This window comes from Zootoca vivipara, chromosome 1 (assembly GCF_963506605.1).
Source record: "Zootoca vivipara chromosome 1, rZooViv1.1, whole genome shotgun sequence".
Taxonomy (NCBI): domain Eukaryota; kingdom Metazoa; phylum Chordata; class Lepidosauria; order Squamata; family Lacertidae; genus Zootoca; species Zootoca vivipara.
The window spans coordinates 124903067-124928579 of record NC_083276.1 but is presented as its reverse complement, the minus strand read 5'-3'; the positions used below and the strand labels follow the sequence as shown (position 1 = coordinate 124928579).

The 25513-nt window shown below is 40.3% G+C and overlaps 2 protein-coding genes across 5 annotated transcripts in view; one reads left to right on the top strand and one right to left on the bottom strand.

Moving 5' to 3' along the window:
• TRAK2 (trafficking kinesin protein 2) overlaps positions 1-24776 on the top strand; it is a 40225-nt gene extending 15449 nt beyond the window's left edge. The window contains exons 1-15 of one of the 4 annotated variants that reach the window (XM_060281660.1): positions 355-2097; positions 5375-5428; positions 5957-6033; positions 6908-7024; positions 7453-7662; positions 9758-9836; positions 11361-11491; positions 12072-12146; positions 13121-13258; positions 15231-15307; positions 16501-16704; positions 18159-18463; positions 19476-19751; positions 20494-20593; positions 20941-24776. In XM_060281660.1, coding sequence (XP_060137643.1) covers positions 2034-2097; positions 5375-5428; positions 5957-6033; positions 6908-7024; positions 7453-7662; positions 9758-9836; positions 11361-11491; positions 12072-12146; positions 13121-13258; positions 15231-15307; positions 16501-16704; positions 18159-18463; positions 19476-19751; positions 20494-20593; positions 20941-21607 — 2574 coding nt within the window. In that variant the 5' untranslated portion in view covers positions 355-2033 and the 3' untranslated portion in view covers positions 21608-24776. Of the gene's footprint in view, positions 1-354; positions 2098-5374; positions 5429-5956; positions 6034-6907; positions 7025-7452; positions 7663-9757; positions 9837-11360; positions 11492-12071; positions 12147-13120; positions 13259-15230; positions 15308-16500; positions 16705-18158; positions 18464-19475; positions 19752-20493; positions 20594-20940 lie in introns of those variants that run through there. The other 3 variants (XM_035137273.2, XM_035137276.2, XM_035137275.2) reach the window with 3 other exon arrangements.
• The window catches only part of STRADB (STE20 related adaptor beta), a 161622-nt gene that overhangs the window by 31677 nt on the left and 104432 nt on the right, over positions 1-25513 (bottom strand). The window lies entirely within an intron of this gene.

Sequence of the window (25513 nt, the reverse complement as noted above, 5' to 3'; positions counted from 1 at the left end):
CCACATATGGTAGAATGAGCCAACATCCTGTTTACATTTCCAACATTTATTGTCGCTTTTGTGGTACATTTTAGCTAGCTTGACCGGCGTCAGATACCATCTATACATCATTTTCATCAAATTTTCCTTCAACACCGTACAAGCCGTAAATTTCATACCTTTCTTCCACAATTTTTCCCACTCCGACATCATCACATTATGACCCAGATCCTTGGCCCATTCAATCATAACTGATTTTGTTTGCTCATCTTTCAAATGCCATTCTAACAACAAATTATACATTCTGGACAAATTCTTGTGATCTGTCTCTAATAACTCCGTCTCTAATTTCGATTTTTCTGATTGGAATCCTAATTTTTTGTCTAACTTAAATACCTCATTTATCTATTTGTCTAACTTAAATCCTCATTAGATAGGATTTTTTCTACTTACGAATTTTTAGATAGGGTTGCTTCGACTTACGAATTTTTTCTCCCAATGCATTCCTATGGGATTTGACTTACAATTTTTTTCGACTTACAAATGTGCGTTCGGAACGCACTAAATTCGTAAGTAGAGGTACCACTGTACACTATTTTGGCTCTATGCTCTATCTCTAGAACTTAACCCCAATGTAATTGGCAAGTCGTCTGTATTTTTAGAGGGTTACCGTAATTTGTTTGGCTGTTCTGGTTATATGAAGTTGATAATGAGCTGGATCTATGGCTGCTTAAAATGTATCTTGGTCTCATACTATTGTATTCAAAAATTGATTAGTTTCAAGATGAACACATAACCACTTTGGACTTTCTCATGCAATGCAAAGTATACCATTTATTCTTTCTTCCTGATGCTTCCCCATCGCTCCCACCCCCAAAACTCACTTAAAAACTGTTAGGCAAAATGAGTCCTGTCTCCCAGGAGATTTAGCAACGGGTCTATTCCAACACACTCTTTCCTGCATTTCTACAACTTAGCTGGTTGACTCCCATCAGTAACTTGTTTTGACTTTGTCTAGTTTTTTCAATTTTATCAGAACTTTGAAGAATTGAAATGTACAATATTTTGCCCCTCCCTGTTGTTACTACCCTCATTTTTTTTAAAAAAAATAACAACTAGGTTTTTTGTTTTTGTTTTTTTTAACCAGAAATGCAAAATATACATTGTGGCATAACATGTGCTTTTAGTAAGCCATCGCAGAAATGAACTAGTGGTGTACATCTCTTATTTATTTCCTTTCCTCACTCCTTCCTCAGAACAATATAAATATAATAAAACAGTTGGGGACAGGTTTCACGCAGAAATGCTGCTCATTCATAGGCAGCTAGGAAGTAGGAGAAATACTTTGCTTGGGTTTGTAACATCTGGATGTCTCATTGTGGTTTCTGTATTGCTTGATCTGAGATTATAAATCACAGTCCTTAGATTGTGAGCTATTAGGGGTCATGGCTATTTTTAAAAATGCTGTAAACTACTCAGAGTTCTTGGTATAGAATGGGATATAAATTAAATAAATACATAAAACAAGGAAAGTAAGGAAAGTAGAGGATAGAAATTATTATTTACAAAAAAGGAATGCATGCATTCCTGTTTAAAACTAATTATACAGCTTTGGTGAATTTACTGTATCCATAGCAGATCAGTATTTAATTTAGCAGGGCAGAATCAGTATTGCGTCGGATTAGAGTACTCTATGAACACATACAGCATAAGAATAAATAAGAAATCTATCTTCTATAGGAGGATTAGATCAAATTGCAATATTTTGCAATATTTTTAGAGTTCTGAATCTAGGGAACTACAACATCATTTTTCTAATGTACTCTGAACTCACTGTGCTAATAGTATAGTATTGCAGTATAGCTCCTCCCTGCTTTATGGCACTGCTGCTCAAGAATGTTTATTTGCTAGACAACTTGAGTACTGGTAAATATTAGAAAGTTCTTGTGTTGTGGCGCAGAGGCAGTGCCTGTTGTAGAAGGAAAAATACTGAACAAGCAGTGCTTCTTGGGCATATTCTCAACTGCTCCATATACATATGCTGGCACTCGGACATGGCACTAGACAACAGGGACATTAATCAAAATGAAGAGCTGCTTACAGCTGTCACTCTACAGGGTAAGTGGCACATAAATAGATTCCTCTTATCCTGATTTTAGGCTAACTACAAGTTATCAATCCAGAATAATTTTGTTGACTGTTGTTGTAGTTGACTGTTGGAATAGCATGGTGGTAATCCTGACCAATCTCTATAGACACAGTTTGAATCTAGCCTCTGTCATAAACTCACTGAGGCTGAAATCCTGACCCATTTACCTTGGGAGTAAGCTGCGTTGAATTCATTAGGATTTACTTCTGAGTAGACATGGGTAGAACTGCACTGTTAGTGGTCTTAGTAAGCATTCTCTCTCTTAGCTTTTGAGGGAAAGATACAGAATTAAATTATATATTTTTCTGCCTGGGAGCTTAAAAAGCTTCTTAGGTTTATACAAGGGACTGACTCTTGTCCAGTAAGATCGTAGACTTCTTTTCTTACTTTGATCTTTCAATATTCGTGGCATATTTGTCATGTTTGCTTATCAGTAAGTCATAAACACCAAGAACAAACTTTGAATTACCATTGTGGTTTAGAATGGGGAAGAAACCCCATTATTTTTGGTTTGGGCATAATGTTTAGCCAAGGATAGTGGCTTGTTTCCTCCTGGCACTAGTGTGAAAGAGCAAAATGCACATGATCTGCTTGTGCATGGCAAGCCACGGTTTGCCATTATGTGTGAATCCTGCCATTATATAATGCTTTTAAAATGTAGGGGTGTTACTGACCTATCTTACAGGATAGTTGTGATAATTCCCTGAAGATAATGTTTGTGAACTGCTTTGAGAACGCAAGATTGCCAGAGCGCTTTAAAGAATTTGATAATACCGTTGGTTGAAAGCACAGCATCACTAAGCAACTGTCCTTAGTACTTAAGCTGTGAAGTCATTTGCCCTTCCATTCTTTAAGAAAAATGAATTATTTCACTCCCTCTTTCTGACCTCTCCTCAAATAAGCTGTAAGCCATTTGGATATAAATAGAGTCCTTAAAAATATTTGCAATCTATGTGTTTACTGTTCTCTATGGCACACAGGGCATTGCTACTCTAAGTCAGAGAGTGCCCCGGCTATATTTTAGTGGCCTTTGCATAATCCATCACCATGGCCCTTTCTGGTCAGAGTATGGGTGGAAGTGCACAGTCTTCAAATTGTTATATATTTAAAACAAAACACATCAAAACGTTCATAAATAATGTGAATTAACTATAACTAGGTGAACACTTCTTTGTTGGAGCTGTACAGCAGTGAAACAATGAAAAAACAGCTCAGTGTTCATAAAATGATGTACCCCACCTTTTAAGAAATTATTGATGTTGAAATAGTCAATCTTGGCTTGCTACGGTTCAGTTATCTATATTTGCTCTGTGGTGGCACACCTAGGATTTACACCAAGGGAAATACCAGGGCTTGCTTGCTATTGAACTGACTTTTCCTCCTACTAGTTGGAGCAGAGCCAGGATACTTTTGTTGCTAGCTTTCACAGGAAAGTAAGTTCACTCTCCAGGGGAAGGGAGAAAAAATAGGAAAGGTTAAAAAGAAGTTAACTTGAGACTCTGCTTATCAGTAATAACACAGGCTGAAATACGGGGACTGCAAAATATCCTTTAATGTTCATTCTATTTTGGTTCCCGCAAGCCCTTCCTTGGGGAACATTAGGCTGCAATCCAGTGCACACTTTCCTAAGAGTAAGTCCCATTGAGTATAGGGAGACATACTTCTGAGTAAGTAAGCTCTGCAATAACTGCTTTGAGGAGGCAACACTTGCTTCCTCTCTGTACCTTCTCACAGTAAAAGCCCAACATTCCATGCTGTGGAAGCCTACTAATGAAATTCTGTTGGGATGGAAATTATATAACATGTTCTATCCACACCTGATGTAGATCATCGGAACCTTCTGTGATCTGTGTTAAAAGATTTCATACACATTGGATTAGATGCATCCCCTAAGCTTTTTAAGCGGCAATCCTAAACACACTTTCCCATAAGTCCAACTATATCCGTGTGGCTTACTTCTAGGTAAATGTGCATAGAATTTCTGCCTCAGTGGGAAATCAAATCAGCTCCTACCAGCCATTGAGCATCATACAGTAATGAGAACCACAAGCATTATGTTTCTTCAGATACTTGTGGATAATGAACACTCTTTTTTGGAGGGTATTCAACTAAGTGTTCATCAGGTGATGTACCCACTTTAAAAGTCACATCTTTGCTTGGTGAGGTTCAGTTATCTATCTTTGCTGTGTGACATGTATACACTTAAACATCAGATCACCATAAACTATATAATTTGTTTATTCATTTGGATAAGTGACTGGAATTGTGTTGTCCTAGGGGGTGCTGGCCTCATTGTAATCGGTAATCTCATCCCCTGTGGAGGGCAGATGGCGGTTTTGTTTGTTTCATCGTTCTTTGATTATCTGCAAAATGAGAAAATAAGAAAACATGGTTGACAAATAAAAGTGTGCGCATAAATGTTTCACAGCTACTTTTCTAATTTGGCATATATATATTTTTAAAGCCTGATCTGAGACCAGAATAAAATAATAACAACAGTGTAGAAAGAGCCTCGTGGACTCAGGGGTTATCCGTTCCGTTCTATGAGATGTAAACAGTTGAAGGCAACCTAAGGCCCGTGGGCTGGATGCGGCCCAATCGCCTTCTCAATCTGGCCCACTGACGGTTTGGGAATCAGCATGTTTTTATATGAGTAGAATGTGTGCTTTTATTTAAAATGCTTCTCTGGGTTATTTGTGGGGCCTGCCTGGTGTTTTTACATGAGTAGAATGTGTGCTTTTATTTAAAATGCATCTCTGGGTTATTTGTGGGACATAGAAATTCGTTCATTTTTTTTTCCAAAATATAGTCCGGCCCCCCACATGGTCTGAGGGACAGTGGACCAGCCCACGGCGGAAAAAGGTTGCTGACCCCTGGTCTTGAGATCCTATTGTGTGGCACTGTGCAGTGCAAATATTGCTGCATGTGGAGATTTTCCTGTAGATGCCACTCTCAGAGTCAACTCTGTCAAACATCTGCTGTATGCACACATTCTGTCCAGCAAGGGATTCAGACCCTGGTGCTGGATGTACAGTTTTTACTGAACCATTTCGTGCTTCTGCATGCAGATTAGCCTAGCTTCATCAGGATATCTGACATAGTAATAGGAAGTTCCTTGAACATTCAGGGCTATATATAGCAAGTATGTTTTGGTAACCAAACCACAAATCCAGAAACCACAACTGTTTTGTAACTATTGATGTTTTCCTTTTCCTCTTCTGCTTTTATTCTGTTCTTCTATACTAGCTCTTCTTGAACTTCCCCCTTCTTCCTTGGCTGGACCTCACAAACATGCTCAAGGTAATTCAAGTTTCTTCCTTTGCATGACAAGAGATGGTAGAAATTGCTCGTTGTTTAACTCTTCCGTGGTTGTCATGCTTTTTCTTAATCTTCCATTGCAAACCTTTCCATTAAAACTAATGGCTGAAGGTTTTTTCCCCTATTCCTCTTGCTCTTTACTGCTCCATACTGTTACTGTTTCATGGTTTCCATATACATTCTAACCTGTCTTTCAAGCCATCCACTAATTCTCACAAGTATCCTGGAAGTTCCCAAGTGTGTATCACTTAGGGATGCTGGGTGGTATCCAACACCCCAGCAATGGACTTCTATTTGCGCAGTGGAACGTCTTTCTCTCCTGCCCCCTCCATGTACCCTTAAAATCATCTCTGGGGAATTGGGGGACCCTTCAGAGCAGATCTTGGAGACACATGGAGGAGGAGGAAAGGAAACAAATCAAATTGCATAGTGGAGTGAAGCATGCGGAGCACTGGATTCAACCCTCTGTGTTTTGTTTAAACCACATTAAGAAGTTCTTTCGGTTTTCAGTTCTTGGCACAGACAGACGAGAGCTGGTGACAAACAACTGCAATGATGTTGAAGTGGTCACACATCTGCTGGCTGAGGTACAATTATTATTTTTGTACTTGTTAAAGTTTATTTGCTATACATAGGAAGCTGCCTTAAGCTGAGTTCAAAGTATTAGTCCACCTAGCTCAGTATGGCTGATGCTGAGCTCTCCCAGACATACCTAGAGGTGCCCCAAACTGACTGAGCTACAGACATTCCTCAAAGCAGATGTCTGAGTTACAAGATCTCTTTAAAAAATTGTAGCAGGCAAAAAGATTTATGACTCAAGTCATAAACTGCTGTGCTACCAAGAACTGGTCTGAGAATTAAAAGGGAATGTTTAGGCAAAAATAAGTCACATTTTAAAGAGCTGCAGATAATTATTAAAGGATGTTAAAACAGCTGGAGCTCACCGACTGAGTGCCAGAATCGCCAGGTTGGCTCTTACAAACCATGAGCCTTGATTTGAACGTCATGTCAAGAAAGGCATTGGCTTGCTACCAAAAGTTGAGTCAACCGCAAGGGAAGAATGCTTCAAACACTGCATTAGCTCCACGCACCAATGTGATGATTGTTCACATTAAACAATAGTTTGTTTGTTTTTCACTGGTTTGGTACGAATTTACCAGCCCAATGTGTAGATACAGATAAACAGGCATATAAGAGATAACAAATTAGATCAGTCAAATTCTTAAGGAGAAGCAATAGTAAAAAGAAACTCTTAAGGCTTTCTTGAATGGCAGGTCTGAATGGGTTAAGCAAATGTTAACTGGAAGATAGTTTCACATCTGCAGAGCTACCGTTGTGAAGGCCCTGTCTTGTGTGCTCAGAACCTAGTCAATTTTAACAGCAGGCACACAGGCAAGACCTTAAATGCAGATCTTAAATTTGGGCAGGATAATAAAGTCCTCTCTTGGTCTTTCTGAGCAGAGAGATCGGGACCTTGAATTGGCAGCACGAATTGGACAAGCCCTACTTAAACGGAACCATATCCTAACTGAGCAAAATGAAGCTCTGGAAGAACAACTGGGACAGGCCTTTGATAAAGTAAGTAGTATTAAACCTGAAGCATTTTAAGTGGCTGGAGGTGCTTGCTGTATGGTGGAAGATCAGATGATTGCATCAGACTAAACCCTCTACGGAATGTGTATTTATTTGAAACACAATGTGATGAAGAAGTCAAATCAGCCAGCAAATTCAGTATGAAAAATGTTGTAATGCTTGATCAGTGTCCCATGTACAGTGGGAAAAACAATGCTATAATATGTCTTGTGGGACAGTGTGGAACTTGGCAAGTGATTTAAGCAGAATTACTTGTTGAGTCTCAAAAGTATCTTCCAATTGGCAGTTCAGCATAGGTAGCTACTGAAGAGAAATGGGTGGAACCCTCCATCTAGAGCCCCAATTCACTGAGGGTGGTTGCAGTGTTGTGCATTATTGACCATGTTCAGTAAAAAAAAGTTGTTTGAAATCAGGTTCACCAGCTGCAACATGAACTAACAAAAAAAGATGAGCTGCTTCGTGTCGTTTCCATTGCCTCTGAAGAAAGCGAGACTGACTCTAGCTGTTCCACACCCCTGCGCTTCAATGAGTCCTTCAACCTGTCACAGAGTCTTCTACAGTTGGATATATTGCAGGATAAACTCAGGGAACTGGAGGAGGAAAACATTTCTCTTCGGACAAAGGTAAGTTTAGCTACGCTCATATTTCTGTCAAGCATTCTTAACTGGAATTGGGAAACAGATCTTAAGGATCTAATAAAACTCAGGACAAGCTTGTGATATCATCATCATTTCATTTCAATACTGCTTAACATTTTAAAGAAAATTTTCAAAGCAGTTTACAACATATTAAACCAAATAAAAAATTCCAGAATAAAACAGATATAAAGTGTACATTCAGAACATTTAACAGGATGTTTACGTTATCTTAATGATTTCAAGATAAAACATCACAAAGGAGATCAACTGCCGCACAGAATGCACATTTAATGCAGCAAAGCTAACGGAAAATATCTTAGACATTCCAAAATGAAACATTACTAAAGGAAGTCAAATATAAAATGCCCATCTAATTAACAAGAGAATAAAATATCATAAGCAGAAAACATAGCTACTGTTGCTGCCAATCCTGCCAATGGTGGTTCATGGCGGATGGCAGCTGTGGAAGCTCAGGCTCGATGACCTGGGTCTGCAGTAAGTGACAGTCAAGATCAGGCATCCCCAAACTGCGGCCCTCCAGATGTTTTGGCCTACAACTCCCATGATCCCTAGCTAACAGGACCAGTGGTCAGGGATGATGGGAATTGTAGTCCAAAACATCTGGAGGGCCGAAGTTTGGGGGTGCCTGGTCAAGATGGTCTGTGGCTTCTTCAGCAGCCTCAGCTTTTGCAGCTGGAGTCAATCAGGGCGCCACCATTCCAGGCCAGGTGGAAAAGGCCTGTAAGGCAGGGAGTAGGTCAAGATGGTCCTTGAGTATTTAGTTTAGAGTTCAGTCTCATAAACCCCATAGATATATTGTCTATCTCCACATTGTTCAGTTGGTTATTCTTTATATACTTAAAGGTAAAGGGACCCCTGACCATTAGGTCCAGTCGTGACCGACTCTGGGGTTGCGGCGCTCATCTCGCGTTACTGGCCGAGGGAGCCGGCGTACAGCTTCCAGGTCATGTGGCCAGCATAACAAAGCCGCTTCTGGCAAACCAGAACAGCACATGGAAATGCCGTTTACCTTCCCGCTTGGGAAGCAGTGCTTTCGAACTGCTAGATGGGCAGGAGCTGGGACCGAGCAATGGGAGCTCACCCCGTCGTGTGCATTCGAACCGCTGACCTTCTGATCGGCTAGCCCTAGGCTCTGTGGTTTAACCCACAGCGCCACCTGCGTCCCTCTTTATATACTTACCAAGTCTTTATTTTAGATTGAAAGTGACTTCTGTCTTTTACTGAAGGCTTATTGTCTTTTTTGTATTTCAAATGAAAATACTAATTATGAAAGCCTCCATTTTTTCAAGCTATATTCTCTAAGATCTTGCATGATATTGGTGAATTCAATTTTTTCCCCAGGCTAGTGGATTTCTCTGACTCTGTGTGTGTGTGTGTGTGCGCGCGCTTTAGAATTATAAGGAAAAATATACAGAAGGGAAAATAAGAGAAGGTACCAGAAAAATAAAATATGCATTATAAAGCATCAGTGCAGACATGCAACATAAGTACAGCAACACATTGCTAAGGTTTAACAAATACGCCTACATATTTGAAAAAGAAAATGCCGTGGTAATTAGCAGTATGTTGAACTCAAGGTGGATCAAACAGAAATGTTAATCTTAATTCCCTTGCTTTCTCTGACAGCTTTTGCAGTAAACATTTTCCTTTGAAGTGTCTGTTTTAGAATGTGGTTGGTTGATATTTTATAACCACCCAACTTCATATTTGTTCATAGCAATCGGTGTTTCCTGAAGTGAAGGAAGTGGCTTAAATGGAAACAAATGACACACTTAATTGTCAAATTCACAACACCTTAGGACAGGGGTTCCCAAACTAAGGCCTGGGGGCCGGATGCGACCCAATCCCCTTCTCAATCCGGCCCACGGACAGTCCAGGAATCAGCATGTTTTTACATGAGTAGAATGTGGACCGGCCCCCTGCTGAAAAAGTTTGCTGACCCCTGCCTTAGGATATAGTGAACTTATTTTTGATTGGTTGGGGAATGGGTAAAGGAGAGAATCTATTTACATGTGGGACTAGCCTTAAAATTAATGAAGACTTCTGAATGTTTCTGAAGGCCTGCCATCTGAAGACTGAAACCATGACATATGAAGAGAAGGAGCAGCAGCTGGTCAGTGACTGTGTCAAAGAGATCAGTAAGTTTATAGGTGGTTTCTTCCCCTAGGAATAAGAAAAATATTTCTATCTTTGAATATAAACTCATCAGCCACACCCCTATCTTTCCATGTCATAACTCTGTGTAAGCAATTAGCCTTATTAGCATTGAGCTCCCTTAAAGATGTTAAATTTTCTAAACCTGCTGCAGGGTTCATAAAGCAAATATTACACAGGCAACAATGCAAATACACTTCTGTAAAGAAACATGAAAAAGTATAAATGCAAATAGCAGAAAATATAAACCATGTGATTTATACCATGTTGTAAAATAGTTTCTCACTGGTCTAAACAGATTATTGTTTGAATTTATGTCTCCTGTAAAGCTGGTCCATTTTTGTTTTTTTCCAAAGCTCTGTCTTTCTCTAATGTAAGCATGATATTCCAGATTGTTTTCTAATCTTTCATGCTTAGCAATCACAATACTTTTCTAAAAGTTTTCAACTAACATTTTTGCTGCTTTAATACAGTTTGCAATGAGTTCTGTCTTAACGAGTAGAATACCATCTTTAATGGAAGCCCAGGATTTACTGCATTATTCTTGGGTCCCTTGAAACTTTGTAGGTGAGATATGGGGTTTTCAAAAACTTTGAATTCTAACGTGTCATATAAATAAAAGAGCCACTTCCCAACAACCTTTTAGTTGTTCTCATCCAGTTATAGGAAATAATCTCTGCTATGTGAATTACCGATGAGAATCCATTTTAAAGTGGTCTTTTTCAAAACAGACACACAAACTTAAAGATCTTGTAGATCTCCTACTGTTACTCCAGGTTTGCTTTACCAATATCAGTTTCTCAATTCTGCACGTACATACCTACAACAAACCTAATAAAGAATTGTATGTATTACTGACCTAATGTTGCTAATTACCTACCTAGCTATCAAAATGAGCCACAGGGTTGTGTGTGACTTCCCCTAGTCCCTTCCGCCCACAATCACCTATTCCCCTAACCTTTCATTGCCAGCCTTTACTGTGGTTAAGTCTGGAATCTGAACAAATCTGTGTTAACTAGTATTTGCAAGGTTGTTGAAACAATGGTATGATGCGGATATCAAAATTCCAGTTAATGTTAGCTATGACTTAAGGCCATTGCTGCTGTAAGAAGCAGAATCTAGGACATCTGGGCTGGAGTAAGGATTGTTGCCATCGTGCTGTGGGTGTCAACTGTTGAGCCCTGCTGGCAGATGACTGCACAAGGACAACAATTAGCACAACAGAGCTTTCCCTCCTCCCCCTGCCAAAACATGCAGGAGCAGAGGGGGGATAATTCTGACTGGGGAACTTGCACTGATGATGACCAAAGTGCTGGAATGAATTCCTCCCTTGATTGCTTTTTTACCATTTGGATGTTTCTGGCTTTTGCTGCTGCTTCATTAGGATTTTTCCCTCCTTAGAACAACTTAGGTTTGCGAAAGCCTTTGGTTATTATGTTATTTTAGTATGGGCGGTACTTAGTTAAGTCATTTCCCTAACTTGCCATGTATTATGCTGTATATTTTAGGGGAAACGAATGCTCAGATAGCAAGAATGAGTGAAGAGCTGTCAAGGAAGAATGAAGAGCTGCTACAGTACCAGGAAGAGATCTCATCCCTCTTGTCCCAGATTGTTGATCTTCAGCATAAAATTAAAGAGGTTTGTGTGCTCATAGGCTAGAGCAGGGATGGGAAACATTTTGTCCATGGGCCAGTTTAGGCTTGTCAGGTGTCTGGCCTGCACAGAGGTTTTTCCCCAGCCACACTCGCCTCTCCCATACCTGACAGCATATGATGTGGGGCAGGTTATCCCACACCAGCAAGGCAACAATTGGGAGACTTAGAAGGTACTGCTGATTGTTCCATTCGAGATCACCAAATGGAGGTCCTTCCAGGAACCAGCTCCACTCGGGAACTCCCAAGTGGAATTGATAGCTGCCGAATGGGTTCTTTGCAGCTGCTGCTTGAGTTCAAGCTGGGGCTGCAAAAGAAGAACTGAGAGCATAATTTGAGTGCTTCTTCAAAGTTCAATCACCGGTCATATGACATAAGGTGAAAGGTTGGGGTGGTAAAAAGTGGCCTGTGGAGGGTGGGCCAGTTCTGGTTGTGCTCTGACAGTCAGATCCAGTTTGCCACCATTGATGGGAGAGTGGGGGGCAGTTCCTTGTGCTAAGTGATTGTTACTTCCAATAATATTCTGGAAAGGAAGGCTGAAATAATCATCTTCTGTATTCCCTTAGCATGTAATTGAAAAGGAAGAGTTGAAATTGCACCTACAAGCTTCCAAAGATGCCCAGAGACAGCTGACAGCAGAGGTATTGATATTTGTACTTTCACATTTGAAAAGTGAGGAGGGAAGGACAGAAGGATAAAGGAGAATATGAATCGTCTTATGCCGTGATAAACATTCAGCAATGTGGGTGGTTGGGTAGAAAATTTTGAATCAAAAAGTGCCCAGAATATTTTATGGATTTTTTCCATACCCCAAATGGATTTGGATCCAGTTCAGCTTATTTTTATTTGACCAGCGTTGAATAGGCAAAGCTAAAAAGAAAATTGCCATTTTCATTTTACATGTTGTGTAAATATCTCAGAAGTTTTTTTCCTAGTAATTAATACTGGAAAGTAGTTGACTAGGGAAAAAATCAATAAAGGATACTTAATATGTTAAATTAAAGCAAATTGAAAGCAGCCCTTCTCTTACATTGCTTAAGTTTTAAGGGAAAATAAAAGTACTGATGGCATGTCAACATATTGATTTTAATATGTCCAAAGAACTATGGATTAAGGAAAAAATATTTCCCTGATAATAGTTATCTTAAAAAGTTAATTTTGAAATCGCCTAGTCTGGCTGATATGTGTTTTTTATGTTTCTGATTATTTTATGGAACAAATCATTTTTAAAATGGAAGAATTTCCACATAAAAATATAGCTGTCGGACATTCCCTTTCAACTGGGAAGAAGAAAGGGTTTCCTGAAAACAGCATGTTTAAACTTCAGATTTCCTTGCTGCTAAAAAGCCCTTTATGTCATTTGCCTTACACCTGTAAAGAAGAAAATTAGGAACATGCCAGACAAAGCAAGAGACATTAAGTTGGAGCCCTGGATTCTGAAGTGTTGGATGACACTTTGGGTTTTTTTAGGGGTATCATTTTTGTGCTGTTCTCTGTACATACCGAAGTAGAATGCAATAATATTTCCTTGGCTTATGTGTGATTTCCCCCCCCCCCTCTTCAGTAGCTTCGTTCTTTCTGCCTACTAAATGACTGACATTTTGTGTTCTTCCAGCTGCATGACTTGCAAGAGCGGAGTGCCGAGTGTCTGGGGATGTTGCATGAGTCTCAGGAAGAAGCGAAGGGGCTTCGCAGCAAAGCCAGCCACGCTGCCCTTCTCTGTCGGCCACAGTCATGTGGAGCCTTTCCTGTGGTAACTCAGCAAGGCTTTTCTTTGATACCGGCAGCTGGTTCTAAGTAACATGAAACCTCAAGGGCAAACTTGAACTGTGACTGTCCTTGTCCCTTAAAGAGAGCTGGCAGTTTGCTAAGGGATCTAATGGTCTCTACCTCTGCCATGCTATGATTCCATCTTTTAAATTTAGCCTTCCGCTTTTGTCGCTTTTACGAGAGCTTCCCCAACGTCTCCTGCATTGTTCAGTGTTTGCCATTGTGGATCACTCCACACAAACCAGCTGGAAGAGGAGGAAGGCATGTTCTAATGAAATATGCAGACTCCTTGCTGAAGCTAGGCAGTTTCTGGATGGGAGATGCCCTGAGATGTACATACACCACCTAAGATTTAATGGTGAAAGCGGGGGTGTAAATTTACCATAAATAAAAACAAGGCAATTCTGCACAAGAAGGCTTTTGACATTTCTAGTATACATCAGCCTGCTTTGCACATCATGCTAAGCCAGTGCCTTCGTTTGTGGGCTTCTTGTAAGGAGTGAAATGATTGCTTTGCTCCTACCTAGGGACCTTGCATTTATGCTTGAAGGCATGATGGTTTGTCTTAGTGTGGCCAATAGGTCACTATCATTCTGGTATCATGGTTCAGTCTTTCCATAAAACATTTAGCAGAAAACTCCAATAAATCTTGCTTCTTCAGTCCCAGCAGTGCAGTCTAGAATCTGGGACTTTTGTTCCAGGCTTTGCATCCTCATTATAGCATTATTACTCTCCCCTCACCCATCATGCAGACTTTTCAGCCAATCACTTAGTGACCTCTGTGCCTGTTTTTTTTCCGCCTTCTCCTGTTCCATCATCAGAGGGAGGAAGCAGGAATAGATACCCCCAAATGATCTTTAGTCATCTGTCAAGGACAGCTGTAGAAATATTAGCTGCTTCATTTTTTTCCTCCTTATCTCTTTTCGTCAAGAAAAAAAAACTACACAGCATGGCCATCTGAGGCTGTGTTGTATTTAGCCTTTAGTGGTAACTGGTCACAGTTGTGCACACAAAATATAGAAGGAGTTACTAGAATATCATGTTGCTAGAAAGAATGTGCAAACTTTGAAAGGATGCTTAATAAAAATTTTGGATAATTATTTATTCAGGCTTTATTCCATGTACGCATTGTGATTATTTCCCACTTAACATTTTAAAAGCATTTGTTTTGAACAAGGATCATATGAAATACTTCTTCCTTTGCAGAAACAGCTAATTTGCTGTTAGGAGTGACTTAATTCCTTCATTAATGTTGGGAAATTTCGCAGTGCAACTGAATGATGGCAATTCAGCAATTAACGTATACATTCTTGATCCACAACTTGTTAGTTTAGTTTCCTTTGGTTTCCCTGGTTCTGTTATCAACCTAAGTCTTGTTCATAGTGAATTCTCACTAAGGCCAGCCATAAGTATGGTGGATTTTTTTTTCTGGAGGGGTGAAGGAGGGAATGTTGAAATGAGAACATATTGATTCAATACTTAGAAAAAACAACTCTCTCTGCAGAGTAACTGAGAAGCTTCAGCAATGTAACTTTCTAGGGTATGTTTCCTATACCCAGATAGGACACAATAAATATCCCTTTATTCTATCTTAATATCTCCCCTTTCTAAGTAACCGATAGGAACATATCTCTTAGTAAAACAGTCACTAATGACCAAGTGGCAGAGTGGGATTAGAAACAAGAATGACTCACCTAGCCCTTGGAGATGAGATGGATGACTCCAGAAAAGGATCCAGACTTGACATTTAGCTCCAAGAAGACAGTAAATGCGTGCATACGCGTGCACGCACACACACACACACACACACACACACACACACACACACACACACTGTAGTATAGAAAGCCACTTTAAATTAATTCATTTTCTTAATGTGGTTCGCCTGAGCAAAGAAAATGTGTGTTTTCAATTCTTACCTGGACATTAAACGCCAATATCTGCTTGACTTTAAGGAGTCTTTGGCAGCAGAGATTGAGGGAACGATGCGGAGAGAGCTGAGTCTGGATGAGGAATCCCTCTCTAAGCAAAAGTAAGTGAAGCTCTTGTTTTTTCTACCCTTAATGCATTTTGACATGTCAGAGTTGATTCAGGAGGCTCCGTTTTCTTTTTCTTTAAATACTGAAGAGTGTGAGAAACCAGCATTCCTCCAGATGTATTACATGGTCATACGACATCAGCAGCTATGACAAAATTATTGTTATGCACATTTGAGTACAACCTTTTAAAGTTGTTTCAGAATTCCTATCATAATTTCTTCTTGAAATTCCTTCTTGACCAGTATTTTAGGGCTTTAACATCATATCCTATTTTATTTTTAATTCATATTAAACTCTAAAAGATTATTCTGTAAAACATGGAGTTGTCATTTATTTCTAGTAACTTTCAGGCCTGCACCAAAAAAAAGCAAAGAATTAACCGCCATAACTGTTATCCTCCTGAAATCTTTTTAAAGTACATTTCACTGCTAGCTGAGTAAGTTATGGATCCCATATTCCCCCCACCCCGCCCCAGCCATTCCTCTCTCTCTCTAAGAATATCTAAGGCCTCTTTTTATGTTATGCTGGTGGTCACATAAGTGTAGGTGGTCCTGCGCTGCTTATGTAACCCTAGTAATGCAAGAAGGTTATTCTACGTGCAGCAACTACCTCGTCACCAATGTAACACAAGAATCGGGTGTGAGTGCAGTCCAAAACCCAGCAAAAGTCGGAGTGGTGATGGGGAGCACACATTACCTTATTGTAAGCCTTGCATTATTTTTCAAAGGCACGGTGGTAAATATTTTAATTAATAAGGAAGAACAAAGGCACAGGTGTGGAAGGAGGAAGAAGTGGAAATGGTGACAATTGTAGCAAAGGACACTCGATGTGGTACAGAAAAGGGGTGGTAACGCCAGCTGCAAAGAACTTGGGGGAAGGGGGCTAGCTGGCAAATGTGAGGACACACGAACCCATGGGATGGGATGGCAAGAGCAGTAACTGAGAAATGAGGCTACGGTCCTGTGCAGGTGATGAGATTGTGTACTATGGGGCACAGTCCCTTTGGAGTTTGCACTTGTTTGGGGGCTATTTCACAAAATGACTGCTCTGGAAGTTAAGCTTTATATTCTTTAGAATTCTAGCAAATCATATTTAGCCACGCATGGAATGATTTTCTCTATCTGCTTGGTCCGAATTTCAATGCTTTTCTGCATCCATTATCGGTCATTTTTCTTTTTTCTTTCAGGGTTCAACAGAAGCGCATATTTGATACTGTCAGAGTTGCCAACGTTGCACGTGGCCGTTCCACTTTGTGTCCTGCCCCGCTACCCATTCCAGGGTCAAATCGCTCAAGTGTTGTCATGACAGCAAAGCCTTTCCATTCTGACTTGAGACAACTGGAAGGAAAGATGACTCTGCCTCAGAAGACCAGCTCAGAGAACCTTTCCAAGTAGGAAGTCATATCCACCAGCACTGATTTCACTTCCCTGGGTGCAATTGCTTATGTAGCCAAATCAGTACAATCCATGTGCAAGAAGGATGTTATCAGCCAGGGGAATCCTGAGGTTGGCAGAGGTTTTTGTTTTTTAAAAAATGCTAAGCAAAACCAAACAAACCCCAAAAGGGTGGGAAGCCACAACCCAACTCAACCCAATGAGAACTGAACTTGCTTAGTGTAGATAGAATGAACTTGTTGGGGAGAGAGTTACTATTAGCATAGGTAACACTACCTATGATCTACCACCACCCCTGGCCATTCCTGTTTTAACACAGTTATTTTATTTGTGTGTACAAACTTCTAATTCCTGTGAGATCCTTAACCTGGTATGTTGTAAACATACATTTTTCCTCTTAATAGCTTAATCCTGTGTCCGCCACAGAAAGTATTTGAGCACAGGGTACTTATTTATTTATTTAAAATCCTTTTTAGGTTGCTTTCTATTAAAAAAAACACAACCCAAACCCTCAAAGCAGTAAATGCAAGATGAATAAAACAACTCCATGGAACAAACCCATTAACAATGCGGCTCTGAAGGCAGTTAAAACAGGGAAGTAGTCATGGACTACAATTACTGTATGGCAGAAGGGAGTTCATTCAGTAGGGAGTATGGTTGAGCAACAAAGAGGAAGACCATTTTGATTCTTCTGCACAGACTTCCTTGGTGGTGGGCATGCTATGCTCAAACCTGCATCCATTCTTGAGGGAAAGCTCTGTTTTCTCCTGTGAAATGATGACATTCCAATGTTGCAGAGAGACTTAGCACCCATACTAGATGAAGTTTTGTTCAAATTACTACCGGTAGAGTAGCACCACTAATTCAGCCCACAGTAACAACTGGTGTTAAATGTGGTTGTCAACTCCACCCATCTACTATATATTTTGGAAAGTTTTTTTCTCTGCTTGCTATGCATTTGGATGTTTTAACCAAAGTGGCTCATGAGATAAAGGAATAGATTTTCATCTCACCTTGGGAGAGGGGAAACTGTCAAGCTCCCTTGTTATTTTTGCTGTTGGATGTCATGATTGTAACCTTGTTATAGTTACAGTTTCGTATGCTTTTATACTTGCTATTGTGTAGTTGTTTTATTATGTTATTATTAAGTTGTTTTGCTGTGTTTGATTTCTGTTTCCTTTGTTGTAAGCCACTTTGAGCGTGATTCTTTTTGTGGAAAGTCAGCATACAAATAAAATGAATTATCTCTGTTTGAGCACCATTTTCAATCTAGCTAGCAGGCAGAACCTTTCAAAACTGCCCTAATTTTTTTGTTTCCTAGAATTCAGAACAATGCTAGGTACAAGGCTACTAGTCATCTCTAAAGTGAAGTTGACAGACTGTATATTGACCACTTTGCTATTTGCGAAGAGATAGGAGAGATAACATTTTGTATTTTTTGTACTTTCAGCAGGGAAGCTCAAAAACTCAGCCATCCCGGCATCCCTGGACAAAATGACTTAGCCACTGCTCTACACAGACTTTCCCTCCGTCGGCAGAACTACTTGAGCGAAAAGCAGTTCTTTGAAGAGGAATGGGAGCGCCAGATGTGTTTTCTGACTGACCAGAAAGAAGAATTTAGTGGCTGTAGCACCCCAGTGGAGAGCTGCCTTTCATTGGGGAGCAGTACAGAACTGGCTGATTTCTCTGGCACCTCCAGCAACAGCTTACGTTCCCTCCTCCCAGACAAACTGCAGATTGTCAAACCCCTCGAAGGTAAGGTGAAGGCAGTCTCTGCTCCCTCCCTCTCCAGTGAAAACACCTCTTCTCTATAGGATGTGTGTAATAAAGACAATAGAAATAGACCTGGGTTCAAATCTTAGATTACCAGTCACTGAGATGGCCTGAGCCAGGTTGTCATCTCCCAGATAACTTTTTCTGTTATCAGGCTGGGTCACTGGTTAAGCATGCTTGACATCGGAAAGCTCCCCACGGACAACTTGCTCCCCCTTTTGACTGCTGTTCATCCAATGTGCATGCTGGAGACAGAAAGTAACTTTTGCATTAAAACATCATTTGGCACCACTTTCTTTTCATTGGCCTACCTGTGGCTGACGATCCTTTCTGCATTGCTCTGCCCTCCACCCCCACCCCATTTTCTGCACACAGCCCCATTTTTTAGACACAGCCCTTAGGCTTACTTCCCTATCAGTAAAACAGAAGTAACCTCATAGTGTTTGTGGGAATGAACAGTTAAAGAAATTTAATCATTTTTGCTTGCTGAAATTGCTATTTAACTGATTACCCAAAGCAGTCCTGACTATATTTATGCCATCGTCTCTCTCTTACATTTCTGTGTCAGGGGCAAATGTCTCCTCTGTTTTAAAGTTAAATGTGAGTTAAACTTCATGCTATATTCTTTTCTCTGTGGAGATTGTATTGTATAATATTTTTTTTTAAATTCTTACTACTTCACCAAACCTTTATAAGACATTACAAATATAGTCCATCATAAATCATCCCTATATAAATTTTTAAATATACAGTATACAAATAATTATTACAAAATTTTAAATAAATAAGTAAAAGTTAAACGTAAGGAAAAGCCTGTTAGGATATTTGTCATCACCTATAAAATACTTCCAAACTGAATTTCCTTTACATCCAATGAATTTCTGTTTCTCAATGAAGTTTTAAAAAATTAAAATTCTATAGCTGGCTGCCTAGGATTATGCTAAGGAGGAACTCTGCCCATTTTGACATTTGTTTGTGCTCCCTCTGGCCTTAGGTTCTCAGACCCTGTTCCATTGGCAACAGTTGGCTCAGCCTAACCTCGGCACAATTCTCGACCCACGTCCAGGCGTTGTGACAAAAGGTTTCACACCACTCTCCGAAGCTGACGGCTACCACCTCTCTGATTTTGAAGAAGACGAGGAAGAAAGGGATGAAGGCATAACCTTCCAAGTGCAGCAGTCTCCTCTCGAGGAAAAGAAACTCACAGTGCCAAAGTCATTGGCAGGAATCTTTCTGCCACCTACTAATTTAGCAACGGTTTCCCTAGCAGGTAATGGCTGTAACAATTGTGATTGTTATTGTTGTCGTTGCTTAGATTTATATCTAAACAGCATAAGATACCAGGGCAGTTCGTAGATCAGTACTTTGCTTATCTGATCTCTTACTGTGACAGCTCTTCTGTTTCTGCTGGTGCTCTAGTTGTACTAAAGGTTATTTTTCTGTATATTTTGTTTTTGTTTAACTGCTAACTAGACTGATGTCGTGCCGTTCCTATACAAGAAGATATACATTTTAAGGGGGCATGTAGAATTTGTTTTTCTACAAGTTTGTGTGTAGCTAAAGCAGAGGATCTGAGTAAAGGCAGGGTTTCTGTTTTCATAGTTCGCCAAGTATTAAACGTGTCTCCCTCGCATCTTTATCGGGAAGGAGTATTTTCTGTGTCACTTTTAAAGAAGATAACAGTGAAAGATTAACCAGTCCTGAGTTGAAATGGTCTTGTGATGCTGGAGATCGAATACTCATTGTAAAGAGTAGTTCGTAGACTTTTGTATTCCTTCCCTACAGCCTTTCTCCTCTTCAGCATGAATTCCTCCCATCTGGCCTTAACCACAGTTAAGACTTACGTTAGCAGCACACTTTGCCAATGTCAGTGAAATATATTTCCCTTGGAAGAAAAGGTTTTCCCCCCTTTGCTAAGTCAGGTTTTTATTTTTATTATTCTTTTTTTTTTTGGTCCTGCTAGTCTGTTCTCCATCTCCTTTTCATCTGATGTGTTTTTATTTATATTTTAGCTTCAAATCCAGGAAAATGTCTCTCATCTACAAACTCTACATTTACTTTTACCACCTGTAGGATTCTCCATCCATCCGATATCACTCAGGTCACCCCCAGGTAAGAAGTTTGGTGGTCACCTCAGAATTCTGCTTGTCATCAAATGTACTCTTAGCTCTTCAGCTATATCCAAGTGATCCATACTTTTGCATTTAGCAGCCCAGAACGGTTATGCATTTATCTAATTACGGATACCTTTTCATTTTTTTAAACTTTTGAAAAGGGATAGGGACAGGAAAGGAAAAAGGAGAGATGATTTGTGGGATGTTGCTGGTAAAGGAAAGGTGACAAGGACTTTGGAGCCTTGTTACAGCACATAGAAGTCCTGCCCTTGATTTCTGAAAGCATTCTGCTTTTCATTTGCCCTTGGTATAGTGAATGTAATTTTCTTTTGCTTCATTTTCTAGTGCTTCATATGCTCCCTTGTGCTCTGGAAGTGGCAGCAGTGCGAGCAGTACAGTCACAAGCTCCCCATCCGCATCCTACAGGCTTAGTATTGGAGAATTCCTGACTAGCACAAGAGACTCGACCATCACTTTCAGTACAAGCTTAGCTAAGCTTCTGCAAGAGCAAGGCATCTCAGCCAAGGTCTACAACAGTCCAGCCTTGGAGAAAGTGCCACCGTTTCATTCCCCCAAGATACTTGCCGTTCCCTCAACGCCACCCAATTCTCCTCTACATTCCCCTTGTCCTTCCCCTTTGCCGTTTGAGTCTCGAGTAAATGCCTCTGAAAACTTTTTGGCCTCTCGGCCTGCTGAAACATTACTGCAGGAGATGTACGGACAGAAAACCTCTAATCCTCCCGACGCAGGACAACTGAAGATGAACCTGGTGGAGAGACTAAAGAAGCTGGGCATTGTCAGAGCTGTCAAACAGCCAGAGGCAGGGGACAGTGGGAAGGTTCAGGGGGGAAAGAGTGGTCTCCACCGGCATGACTCTGCTGCGTATGTAAGTGCAGGCAGCAATCTGATGGGTGGGCTGAGAAGAAACCACAGCCTTCCCGTCTTGATCGGGGCACTTGGAGGTCCAGTGAGCACATCCTCCGCAAAAATGGGAATTCTAGAGGAGAACTGAGCAGTTCACCATGGACTTGGGGATGTAGGTTAAGAGGAGGTTTAAAAAGAGGGTTGTTGTAGGAGGCAGGTATATGGCTAAAGTAGGGGAGGGAGGACTTTGCATGGAGTATGGAAAAGAAGTCATACATTTTAAGAGAGGAAGAATAGGAAGAAAACCAAAGTTCAGTTTTGAGAGCACTGAAATTTCTAATCGTCCATCATGATCAATAGGAGGGTAGCACAAATTGTATTTTCAAGCTTTGTATGGAACAGTAAATATCTACGCAAGTCCTGTATCTTCTGTGTATTTGGTCAGGTGTTATCTGAGAGATGCTGCCACTGAACTGTAATTCTAAGGAAAGGGGCAGATGGGGCAGTGTCGCAGAGCCACTCTCCCAGTACTGTTGTCGCTGCTGCTGACCTGGACAGGGCAGGGCAGGGAGGTCAATGCTGCACAGGGACACTGGTGAGAATGCTGGATTGGGTCCGCCAGTGCACCTGCACAGCCCTGACCTCTATGATGCCGTGCTCCATCTAGGTACGTGAAGCAGTGCCAGAGTCTGGAGGGCAGTACCGCTGCACCATACCAACCTCCCCTGCAGAGGAGCAAAATTGGAAATTATATATATATATATAGGCTCTCCTAAAAATGAAGCATCACAAGCTTAGCGGAGAAAATATTTGTGATGGGTATTCATATTTAGGAGGGCGTAATTATGACATCATGTCCCGTTGCACAAGTTAAAAAAAGAAAACCCATCTTAGGCAAATATTTACAAGGAAGTAAAATTGAGGTCCTTTATTTTAGGGTACATATTTTACTTTATCGGGAGCATATATTTAGCAGAAACAGAGCTATGTGTTTGACATTCTCCATCTATGTTTGGGACATGTTGAATACTGGAATGGTATTTTCTGTAGATGTGTGACACAACCTCAGTCTGAAATGTCCGTGGCTCCAAGCCACAGTCTGGGAAGATCATTTTTACAGCTAAATCAGTTTTCCTCTGATTCTTAGTAGATTCCGCCTGCACGGCTTTAATAGAGGAGAAAATCAAATGCACAAAGCAACATGCATAACTTTCCGTGTTAATGTGGAACCAACATAGCAGTGGTTTCTTTTCATGCTGCAGTAGACAAAAGCATCGGCATTGCTAAAAGGAGAGGAAGAGAAACCTGTTCTCATTGATAAGATAATGTTCTGAATGAATTATTCTGTGATGGAAAGTTTTCTTTTCTTTTTTTTGTTTTGCCAGAATGAGCAGATAGAAATTTGGTCTCTCTCGGGATAGCTTGGAGGTGAGGCAGAGGCAGGAGAAGGGAAGAGGAAGCACGCCTAACTTGGGTACCTCCCTGTTTTCACACTTTCTGTGTGACGGCTGAAGTGGAAACTTGAGATGCAGGACCTCTAAGCACAGCTAAAAGGCATGAGGATATTCCAAACCATGATACGCTTGCAATGAGCTCCATGGTAAAATAAAGCACAAACGGTGGCTGGGTGACCTGACAAGACCTCCGGTTACTTCAAGTTATAACCACAAATTCCAAACAAATTAACTGCAAACCAAGCCATCAGGTCTTTTATATCCATGTGTGATTTGCAACATAATTTTTCTCCTCTTAACCAATCCCTTAGGTGGGGATTTCTGGTGGTTTCTATAAAGCAGAAGTTCCCAAAAACAATGATCACCAAGTGCTTTTGTCAACTGCTCTCCCTCAGTATCACCTAGGAGCATATATAATAGCTCCATAGGTTGTGCAAACTAAATGAAATCCTGTAAATAGTAAATGTTTATTTATAAATTACTATTAACTGTATACGGGTTGACTACAGTTTAAATGACAAGCATGTTCTGAAAATCTGAAAGCACTCGGGGTGCATTTCCTTGGTGTATGAAACCTTGCATTCCTTGGCAAGAAAAATAAAAAGGAATTTTGTTTAATTTCTTAAACTTGGAGTCCAACACATCCTGTTGTATTTCTGCAGCAGCAGAGAAAGATTAGGTAATGAAATGGTAGCATTTCCCCAGGAAATCCAGCAATACTTTGAGGGAAACAAGCACAACCTTTCTGCTAGCAAGTTAAGGTATGTCTGATTTATGTAATCTGTAAATTCCTTCTGCGATCTTTTGATTAAAATAATAATAATCTAAAATGATGAGTGGATTTCTAACGGGCTTTCGTGTAACTGCATCTGTTTTTAGGTTATACTGTATGCACCCTGTTATCAGTGGATGAAGCAGACCATATTCATGTAAAATTTAATTTTGTATCTTCAGTAAATGCATGTTCATCTGTTCAAAGAGAGCTTCCCCCCCCTCTCCTTTCCAAAAAGGGTAGAAAAAAATATCAGTTCAGCAAAGTAGAAAGCCTGGTCTAGCCCCTGACAGTGGGGGCTGCTTAATACAATGGTTGTCGTCCCATCAGAGTGAAGGCAGTGGTAGCAAGGAAGAAAACCTATTTGTATCCACAGTTGTTCAAGTGCATTTTGTACAGTGTGCCTCAAGCCCATTGTCTCAGCGAAACAGTACCTTTGTGCCAAAACCCCTCTCGGGCATGAGCCTTGGAGCATAGAACCAATTCAAGAGATGGTAGTATAGAGTCAAAAAATGCAAGTGACTCTCTGTGACATCCCAGATTCTTACAATATAAGGCAGTTTTTTTCTGACAGCAGTGGTTCAGCCATCCATAATAGCAGGCCTGTAGGATGTCTGAAAGGAAATAATTATCATGCGAACAAAGAGGCAATCTTTTTACTAGCCATCTTTTTACTAGCGTATATACTTGAAAATGGGTACTATATTTAGGGGTGCCAACTGAGCACAAAAGACACACATAATATGACTCAATATTGAAAAGATTTTCATTATGTACTATGAACTCAACGCACATTTGATAAATAAATGATATGTTTCAGTCTCTGTGCTTCTTGAACCAGAAAGCTGATTTTTTTAAAAACAACCAAACAACCAAATGGTTATACAAATTAGTAGTTGTTTTTGCAGCCAAAAAGGTAAAATGTACCTCAGCTGAAGGGGGAAACCTTATATAAGCAGTATAGAAAAGAGTGAAACTTTGACTCAGCTGGTTGTGCAACTTATAATCAGTGGCAGATTGTTTTTGCACATGACTTTATTTTGAAGTGGAAACCAAGTGTTATAAATAAATGCATAAAACCCTTTTGCACAGTTTTGGTTGTATAGTAATTTCTTCCAAACATTGCTAATATGTATCTAATATGTCATTTCATGTTGTCCTCCTAGCTTCTGCATTGCCATAAAGCAAGATTGGTTGACTAAATGGTGCTAACTTAATTTTCTATGGCCAATTGAGCTGATCATTCAGCAGGGGAAACACAGCTCAGAATAAGTAAGGAGGTAGTACAAGAATACTTGGCTAATTTAGATGTATTCAAGTCTCCAGGGCCAGATGAACTACATCCAAGAGTATTAAAAGAACTGGCAGAGGTGATTTCAGAACCACTGGCAATAATCTTTGAAAATTCCTGGAGAACAGGCGAAGTTCCAGCAAATGTTGTCCCTATTTTCAAAAAGGGGAAAAGAGAGGACCCAAACAGTTACCGCCCAGTCAGCCTGACATCAATACCAGGAAAGATTCTAGAGCAGATCATTAAGCAAACGGTCTGTGAGCACCTAGAAAGAAACTCTGTGATCACTAAAAGTCAGCATGGGTTTCTGAAAAATAGGTCATGTCAGACTAATCTGATCTCATTTTTTGACAGAATTACAAGCCTGGTAGATGAAGGGAACGCTGTGGATGTAGCCTATCTTGATTTCAGCAAGGCCTTTGACAAGGTGCCCCATGATATTCTTGTAAAGAAGCTGGTAAAATGCGGGCTAGCAAATGCTACCATTCAGTGAATTTGTAACTGGCTGACTGACCGAAGCCAAAGGGTGCTCATCGA